The sequence below is a fragment of the Macaca nemestrina genome, chromosome 11 (assembly GCF_043159975.1).
Source record: "Macaca nemestrina isolate mMacNem1 chromosome 11, mMacNem.hap1, whole genome shotgun sequence".
In the NCBI taxonomy this organism is placed as follows: Eukaryota; Metazoa; Chordata; class Mammalia; order Primates; family Cercopithecidae; genus Macaca; species Macaca nemestrina.
The window spans coordinates 107,141,085-107,151,103 of record NC_092135.1 but is presented as its reverse complement, the minus strand read 5'-3'; the positions used below and the strand labels follow the sequence as shown (position 1 = coordinate 107,151,103).

Below are 10,019 nucleotides of genomic sequence, written 5' to 3'. Positions count from 1 at the left end.
TATTCAGCCAGTCACATATTTTTAGACCTCAGATGTGTCAGACATGGTTATCTTAACAAATTTATCTCTATCCCTATATCCCTCTGATGCCATTTCACTTAGCCAACCTACTTAATGCAATTGCCTAAAGGGATTTCTACTAAGAAAAGAGTACCAAGGAGGGGACCAGATGTTTCACAATCAAGCTTACAGAGCAATTTCCTAGAAATCAGCATATGCAAGGCTATAGGAAGTGATTTAAAAGTGTTAACTCATGTAATCCATTTAACCTCATTAATAAGGTTTAATTTCGTCACAACCTTATGAGAGGAAGAGTATTATTTCCCTCATTTTGACATAGTAGGAAACTGATGGTCAGAGATGCTAAGTAACTTGCCCTGCAGCGATCACTAGTAAGTGGAGCTGGGTCCCGGCATTCTGGCCCCAGAGGCTGTGCGCTTAGCTTCTGCCTCACAGCCCCTTTCCACTGATACATGCAAGAAAATCCACATGATTCCCAGCATGATTTTTGCTGAGCCCTTCCAAGGAGGCTGAAAGGAACAGAGGACACATTACTTCATGGAACACACAGGAAATATTTTATTAGTTTCCAGATGCAGCAAAGGATAGAGTAAAAGCATTTCAGTAGAGCTCCACAGACAGCTCTCCTCAGGGAGCCCACTCTGGCATCTGTGGTCCCCCAGTCGAGGTATTGCCTATAGTCCCCTGGCCTCAGCAGGTACTGCCGCCCCGCCCCCTCCCCGCCCCCCCGCCGGTAGTTGAGCAGCTCATAGAGGACCCAGGAGCCCTCCAGTACATTGAAGGAGTGGATCTCACTGAGGTGAAAGCGGTCGTGAAGACAGGAGCAGTTCTCAGTGATCTCTACCATCTGGCCCCTATAATCCTCTGGGTCATAGATCCTGAGCCTATGGGAGCTAGCCTGCAGATTCAGCAAACAGCAGATGAGGGAAAGTCAGAAAACCTGACCTCATGTCAGCAGGGACCCCTGGGGAATGGACTTTAAAAAAATCTTTGCTTTATCAAAGGTGACCAAACTAAAAGAAAGAGATGGCTAATACCAGGGACGCTGTGTGTAGTTGGATAGGTTGTCTACTGTGAAGCTCAAGAGAGCGTCATTCCCCATTCATTTGGTACCAATGATGCTCCCTAGGGCTGTTGGTACAATCTACATGAACAGACACACTGGTCCTGCTCAGGACCACTTTCAAGTATTTTATGTATTTGTTTCATTCTCTCCTTTATAGATTTGTAGTGGTTTGGGGCTCTCCCTGGAGGACATACAAAATAATCAGACTTTAAACAAAAAGATAAATGTATCCCGGGCAACAGGTATTATTTTGAATCTCAATAACATTAGAAGCTAGAGGGAGAGGAGGTTGAATTGCTTTTACCCAAGCAAGGCACAAATTGATGGCAATTCAGGAAGACAGTCCAGCCTGGGCAGTCCCTTCATCTGTGCCTTTCTGCTTTAACCCTGCTGCTCTAACATGCTGAAAAGCAAGAGCCGTCACAAAGACTAGGTTTCACTTCTCAGCTCCAACATGTGCTCCTACAAATCAGTTTTAGGTAATAACCAAAAATGGAAGTTCAAGATCTTGAAAGAAGCCTGGACAGCATCAAAGAGTATAAAATCTTTAGAAAAATAGAAAGTTAGGCTGTTTCTCCTGAACTATTCCTGCCTTTCTCTCTTGAGCACTTGTTTTTCCTTCATTTGCTTGTTCCTTTCTCTTGTCACAATGTTTCCTCTTCCATCACTAAAACCCTCTTTAGGAAGGATTCTCATAAGCAATTCCTCTTGTGGCATGAACAACTGCTAATAAGGTATTTTACATTGGTCAGCATTCCGTGTTTGCAGAGGACTGATGTGTTGTTGCTTCATTCGTTCTTCACAACACCCTGGAACATGTGGAGCAACATTAAAGCCTTTTACCCTTTTACTGGAAAACTAAAGACTGGATCTTACAATCTGTAATTAGAAGAGTTGGAACTTGAAATTAGAAATCTGAGTTTTTGGGCTCCTAATGCCAGACTGGGTCCCTATCAAGCTATTAAACCCTGTGAGGGGATTTCAGACTTCACAAAAATGGTTCATTTTCCCAGGACTCTGTCACAGTCAACTTTAGGGAATCCCTAACTGTGAAATTCCAGTCTGCCGGGGCTTCATTTGGGTAACAGGGGGCCCTGCAGGAGCTATTGGAATGTCATTGTTGGTTACTGGTTTGCCCAGTCAGAAGGCAGGACTTCAGAGACCCTTGACGTTCGTAATAATAGGTAATACTCGGGGGTGGGGATTGGCCTGTACCAGGTGCCCTCCTTTCACCCTCATTGCAACCTTAGGAAGTACTCTTATTAGTCCTAATTCATAGGTGAAGAGTACCAAGCTTAGGTACTCTTCAAGAAATAGCCAGGTACCTAGTTTAGCAAGGAATTCTGTTGCTCATTCATCACCTGTGGCATAGACGCTCTGAGCGAATGCCATGCACAACTTATTCCCAGTAGCGGTGAATTTGACTAGTAAAATAAAATAATGTCCAGTTAAAAGCACTGCATCACATACTTTTTCAGTGGGAGGAAACTTTACGGATGTTAATAAAGGAAAAGAGAATATAGTTAGAGCTAGAAAAAAGAGGGCCGCCATCCCATCCCATCGCCTGTCGTGTGAATCATCCATGTGGATAACTGATGCGACTCGAGGGCACGGAAGGGACCCGGTGGGACTGCACTCACATGGGGGATGAGGCGGCAGGAGCGGACCGAGTCGCTGAGGCCCATCCACTGCTGGTGGTCGGCATAGTCGCCGCGGCGCAGGAAGTACTGGAGGCCCGAGTAGTTGGGCAGCTCATAGAGCATCCAGCAGCCGCTGTCCACGCGCACGGAGTTGCAGCGGCTCAAGTAGGGCTGCAGGTTGGGGTGGTCGCTGCTGCATTCGTGGTGGCGGCCCTGGAAGCCCCGGTCCTCGTAGAGGGTGATCTGCAAGGCAAGGCGAGGGCTCACAGGCCTGCCCCTGCCCCAGTCTCCGGCCCCCGCCATGCGCGGAGCTCCTGGGGCCCCTGCAGCGGGCTGAGCTCACCTTCCCCTTGGCTGGCTGGGCTGAGCGGGTGGGGCGGCATTGTGGGGTGGTGTTGTTTAAAGATGAATTAAGGGATCATTGGTTTAATTTTAAAAATCATTAATGATTAATAATTATTCATGATGCTTTTTAAATTTCAACTTTACTTTTGATCTAATGTATGTAGCTTTTTGTGGAACAGATCCCTTTTTAAGTAAAACTTTCCATAAGACTGAAAATAAATAGTGTTGGAACCGAACTGTCGATTCCCTCCTGGGCAGGGGTCACCGCGAAGGATCACCGACACCAGATTCACAGCAGAGAGTTATTTATTACTAGCGCGCTAGGGTCCCAAGCTCTAAGTTGGCCCTGGGACCCCGACTGCTTGTTACAGGCTGTTTATATAGGCAAACACAAGTTCAAACATAGCTTAGGGCGCGAAATTCAAACAAAGCTTTAGGCGCCTGGTAATTGGGTCTGTCTATGGCCTGAGCAAGGTGTCTTGTTCTAATTGGTTAGAGCAGGACCTTATGAGGTTTTTTTTCCTGGAGTTGTTGATTCCGGGAACTTCGAGGCAGGGTGGGACCCCTGGAATTGGCAGGGTGGGACCCCATGAGGTTGTTTCCCGGAATTGGCAGGGTAGGACCCTATCAGGGTGGGTCCCTATCGAGGCAGGGTGGGACCCTATCCAGAGCCACCTGGTGTTAATTTTTTTAAGTTCTTTTTTTATGAGGCCTAGTTTCTAAGTTTTATGCGGCCTAGTTTCAAATAGCATGTCTATCTATATATATATAGACAGATATATATGTAAATATATAATATATATTAATTATATATAATATATAACGCATATATTAACAAATCATGGAGAAAATTTTTTTCTTTTTTTTTGTATCAACAAAAGAAGATAAATAGTATAAGATACATTAGGCACAAATCTTAGTAGGAATATAATTATAAAATCTATATTTATCCTCTCCTCCCTAAAGGCTCTACTGAAGCACTTAAGCTTTTCCTCTAAGCTCTAGGGGTAGCGGGGGTGGGATCCAAAAATAGTCATAGAAAATAATGCAAAGTAAAATGAAGAATTGAACTGCTGTCAAATAAAGAATGCGTTACTAAGTATGTTGGTGAAGAAAATGAAATACTTGAATCACCAGAGTCTCAAAAGTACTTTCTGCTAAAGGCTTGTAGCATGTTTTCCCAAAAGGATTTGGAAAAACCTACTTCTTCCAACTGCTTTATTTTTTGAACCATTTGATCAATGTTGAAACTATTCCCAAGACAAAATTTAAGTAATGAATTTCCTAATAACTGGATTACTTCCTGAAGTATGTTTTTAAGCCATTCTGAGGACAAAATATTTAAAGCCATTATCTTCCCACTCTAAGTTATATGAACTCTGTAATTGAGTTTGTCTCAGTAAAAGGCAGTTGCAATTTCCTAACACTGATCACAGAAAAGTACCAAGGTTCGCAAAACAGAACTAAAATTATAAAATTAAAAACATTGGTTTCTAAAAGCACTGTAATAGAATATTTGTAATATATTTAAAATATTTGGTCTGTGAGTTTTTAAATATAATGTATGATATGCATTTACATATAATTAACTTTATGATACTAATTCACAAAATTCTACTGGCATCCTTTTATACAAAATGAAGATGTTCAGTTTAGAGATCCCAGAGATTTTAGAGGTCATCTTTATCATATAAATTTCTATTTGTCCCCAAAGAAGGAAAAACAGATATCAGATAGCAATTGCAAAAATAGACTGGCTTTATGTTTATTCTATTTTCAAAAACTGGAAATTAGGATACAAAAAAGCATGTCAGACTTGCTGTTGCGTTTCCATTACCATTTAAAGGATAAAGCAACTGTTTGCTCAGATGTAAATTACCTTCACTATATCTGCTCCTTAGATAAATTTCTTTCAAATGCCTATCTTAGTAAGTGTTGAGATAATTAAACCACCTTTTCTTAGAAAGCAAGGATGTAAGATAGCTGCTTTGAATAAAATAATTGAATATTTCTTTCCGCAGTCTTACTCTAGTGAATATCTAGTTTCTCAAATTCTTCTCAAACACTGTCTTCTTCTTATTGTTCTTTTTAAAAACAGCTTTATTGAAGTATTATTGATATATACAAAGAAATGTACATATTTAATGAGAATTTGATGAGTTTGGACATACACAAACACCCATAATACCATCACTACATCAAGGTAACAGACCTATCCAATACTTCCCAAGGTTTCCTCATGCCCCTCCTTTTTTATTTTGTTGTATTTTCTTGTCAAGAACACTTAACACAGTATCTTTACTTTTTTTTCCCAATGCACAATACCATATTATTAGCTACAGACACGTGCTGTACAGTGGATCCCAAAAACTTACTCATCTTGTGTAATCAAATTGTTATATTGATTGAACAACTCCTCACTTCCTTCAACCCCAAGCCCCTGGCAGCTACTATTGGATTCTCTGCTTCTGTGAGTTTGACTATTAAAGATACCTCATAAAAGTGGTTTCATGAAGTATTTGTTCTGAAACTGGCTTATGTCACTTAACATAATGTTCTTCAGCTTCATGCATGTTGTCACCAATGGCAGGATTTTCTTTTCTTTCTTTTTTTTTTTTTTTTTGAGGCTGAATTATAGTCTGTTTTATGTATATACCACGTTTTCTACATTCCTTCATCTGTGGAATGACACAAATTGTTTCCATATCTTGGTTATTGTGAGTAATGCTACAGTGAACCTGGGAGTGCATTTTCTTTTCAAGATCCTGATTTCAATTATTTGAGATAAATACCCATAAGAGAGATTGCTACATTGTCTGATAGTTCTATTTTTAATTTTGTGAGGGATCTCCATACTATTTTTCGTATCTACTGCACCATTTTACATTCCCACCAACAGTGTATAATTCCAAATTCTCCACATTCTCACCAACACTTATCTTGTATTTTTTTTGTAACTACCATCCTAACAAATGTGAGATGATATCTCATTGTAGTTTTGATTTGCATTTCTCTGATAATTAGTGATGTTTAACATGTTTTCATTTCCAGTTAGTCATCTACATGCCTTCTCTAAACAAGCATCTGTTTAAATCCTTTTCCCATTTCCCCCATGTTATTTGAATGCCAGACATTGTGAATTTTACAGTTTGACAGGTGCAGGGTTTTGTTTTTTTTTTTTCTTCAGTCATCCTAGTGACTTACTTAATTTTTTTGCACAGTTATGTTACATGATTCAGTTAGATGAGTTAGAACCTTTAAATGTTATTTTATGCTTTTGGAATACTATACCCAATGCTGTGTGCGTTTGAGGCCTCTTTGCTCTGACTGATGGGAACAGGAATGATAGCAATAGATGACCTGTGTGAGCTCTGGGAATCTTGTTAGCCCCATGTTACAAAGTTACTAAATAGAAATCTGAAAGATTAATAGAAGATGATGACAAAGAGATTCACAGTAGATCTAGATTATTAATGGAAACAGGGAGAGACCATGGAAGACATGCTCATGAGTGGATCACAATCACAGGCAAGATGCAGTTGTGCTATTGCCATGTAAGCATCTCAGAGCACGAGTATACTACCCAGCTGTCTCTCCCAGTTTTAACATTGACTAGCAGACTGTTTTGGAATAAACCTTCAGACCTGTTTCCTCTGGAGAATACATGTTAGACTCCTGCTAATTTACGAGCTTTACCTAAAGACGCTGACTGAGTAACCCGGAGAAAGAAACTGCACAGAACCTATTGATGACTCATCTTATGGAGAGTCAGTAACCACTCTCAGTTGATTTCCATTTTATAGATGATATTTGGCATTCTAGGTATTATTCAGATTACAGATTATTCTAGGTATTATTTCAGAGGAAAGTACTGCCAACAACTCAGATGAGGGAAGAATGTTGAACAGCAGAGCTGCTGTACTCAGCCAAGTAGTAGATTTTCAAATACAGGATTAGATAAATTATTTTAAGCAAAAGGATGAAGACAAACTTCTCAGATTAGAGTAAAAGGAATATTCATGGCTTACCTTCATATAAACTAGGGCATTGAAATTTAAAGAGATTATTTGAAATAAGAAGGAAATATAGATGAGGTCAAATTCTCATCCTTCTTTCCTCCTTCACTTATGCATCTAGGTTAATCCCTTCATGAGGAGATTCTGCCCTCTTTTAGCATCTCCTTCTTGCTTTTACATCTGTCTGCTCAGATGTAATTTGAGGTGAGTTTCTAAATTATTATTCTAAGTTTAAGAGAACTAGAATTCTGAATCAACACTATTTCACCCAGAAGCAGTAGGTACAGTCACAGTTTCCTGGAGGACTGTGATACCACAAGATGAATTGTTCATATGTGACTACAACAAAAGATCTGGAATGATTCTTAACAAATTAATAGTAAATTAGGAACAAGTTCAAACCTGAGGCATTCTATTACTTTGACTATTCCAGGATGTTTCATTCGTTGAGTAATTACAAAGGCAGATTACTGAACCAATTCATAAAATGAAGGCTGGCCTTTCAGAAACTATATTCTCTTCTCATGGTATTGCAAAATGAGGTTTCTTTCATTAATATTATTCACCTCTTTTACCCCAAAAGATAAGCAAGTAAAAAAAAAACCTTACATGGTATAAAAGGATATACTAGCCCAATGAAAAGAAAATACATTAATGTCAAATATTTTCTTATGTGTAATTCCTTCTTACTCAAATAAAAAAGGCCCAAGAGACCTAACTATGTATTTCCAAACAAACAAAACAAACAAAAGTGGTGACCTGAGAGAAGACTGGAGATGTTAAAACTGTATTCTCAAGACTATATAGATTGACTTTGAAATTATTTTTCCAAGAGCTAAATCTGGGACAACTAGAGATCAATGGTTTTCTAACATGTAGGAGATGAGAGGATATACATTATTAATACTGTTTTCATAGAGTTTATAAAAGTTGTATACAGTGTTTTGATACCGAATTTTTGGGGTTTCTATTAAAGCATTTAGAGTATTCTAATACATCCTCTTTCTTTTTTGCATCGTGCTGGTGAACATCTGGTCCCATTCTTCTGTATTTCCACATAGACTATAAACCTTTCAGTATACATTATTTCTGTCAATGTGTATTTATCTCACCAATTCTGTTCAACACCATTGCTCTTTCTGCTTCACCTGGGATATATTCCACTGTGTTTAGTGGACTTGCTACAAAACTCTAATGAAGTAATATTCCTGCCCAGCTCACCAGTGGTAGTGGAGAAAATAAAAATCATTTATCTGCATTTCACTTTCATTCAACTCAGGTCAATTCAGGGGGCATATTTAAATACTTATTATGTGCTCATCATTATGTTAATATACAGTAGTCACACATCAAAGATACTCATCAGGTACAGTGCTTTGTATTATTTCATTCATTCTCACAAAACTTCACTATTTCTTTTCTCCCTTTTACAGGTGAGAAGACTAAGGTATCACTGTATCATGTTGCTTTATGTAGTTATGAGAATTAGATAAACAATTAATCTAGCAAATTGCCTACCTTGTAAGTTTTTAATAAATATTTTCTCCTACTATGTTTTTTACAGTTATCCAACTGAATGACCATGCAGAAAATTCAGAGAACTGTCATCTCTGATTTTAGGAAATAATAAATATAGACACTACTTCCTGAAGAGCATCAGGCAGAGGAGAGGCAGAGGCTCCCATTGTGAGTGGAGCTTGCTACACTAAGTGTCTTTACCCAGCAAACCCAGTGTTCTAGAGCATGATTTTCATTTGTTACTGTGGGAAGTTGCAAGTGAATTGAGAATCTTCTGGTTGAAGATCTTGCAAGTTCCTTTAGTGCCTCAGTCTCATGCTGCTTTGAAGATTGCTTGTACCCTACTTTAGGGAGCGGATTTTTCCTTTTTTAAAAACTATCTTGTGAAGAAGAATTCTTCACCTCCTTTAGCAAAATATTTGGTATCTGGTTATCCTTTAGGTCAGGAAACACTTCCTTGAAACCTAAACTCATCTCTTCTGTGTTTAGTAGAAAAGCAACATGATAATATATGGAATTTCTTTACTAGAAGGGACTTTGGAAATCATTTGGATGAACATTCTGATTTTGCAGGTGAGGTAAAACAATTGTGTCAGAATCCAGATTAGAACTTAGTTTCCTTTATTTTTAGTTCAACATTCTTTCTCCTTTGCCATTCTGTCTCCTTATGGCTAAACAGAGTGTCATAGCTTTCAATCCACTTCCATTCACTGTATGAAAGGTGGCACATTTGTATGTCTGACATAGAAGTTTCAATAAGTTCCCATAATACTCAATATTACTACCACTCCACAATGTTATTATTTTTTAGAAATCATAGGTAAATGAACCTCACTGACATAGGTTTGCATACATTTACAAAAATAAAAATGGTTTGTTAAAGGAAAAGGAGCCTATTAGTAGCTTGATTCAGTCCGTCCATTAGTCCCATGGATGTTCAGCTCCACACAAGAGACCACATGAAACTTCATGATTATCTCAGGAATTTTATTATTAATATTTCTGATCCAGAAAACAATTATTGAATCTTCAGTTGGTGCCCCAGAACAACAACAAAAAAGTTATTTGCAAGAAGAAAAGAAACACAGCCTTATTGAGTATTATTAAAAAGAGGTGAAAGTCTCTCTCAGGCACAAGAAAAAGACATGGTGGAATTGATCAGTAACACAGAGAGATCAGAGGGCAAGTGAGCCACACCTGAATAGGCATGGAGAGCAAAATTCCAAAGAGAAGAGAAATTTGAGAAAAAGAAAATTTAAAGAATATCAGGACAATCCGATACTAGCTATACATCTGGATGAGGAGTAAATCACAGATTTTGATGTCGTCTTTATGCTTTTGTTTTCCAAATGAATCCATGTTAAATTTATAGTTTTTAAAAACCTTGACCATATGCACACATGTTTTTGTCAG

At 38.5% G+C, this 10,019-nt stretch overlaps 1 protein-coding gene across 1 annotated transcript; it reads right to left on the bottom strand.

Annotated features, from left to right (window-relative positions):
* Positions 1 to 389: 389 nt before the first annotated feature.
* Positions 390 to 3,030, bottom strand: LOC105481330 (gamma-crystallin D-like). Its single transcript, XM_011740841.2, has 3 exons — positions 2,728 to 3,030; positions 632 to 919; positions 390 to 530 (listed from the first exon to the last, which is right to left on the bottom strand). Exons 1-3 carry the CDS (start codon positions 3,028 to 3,030, stop codon positions 390 to 392), a joined length of 732 nt encoding a protein of 243 aa, XP_011739143.2.
* Positions 3,031 to 10,019: the final 6,989 nt, after the last annotated feature.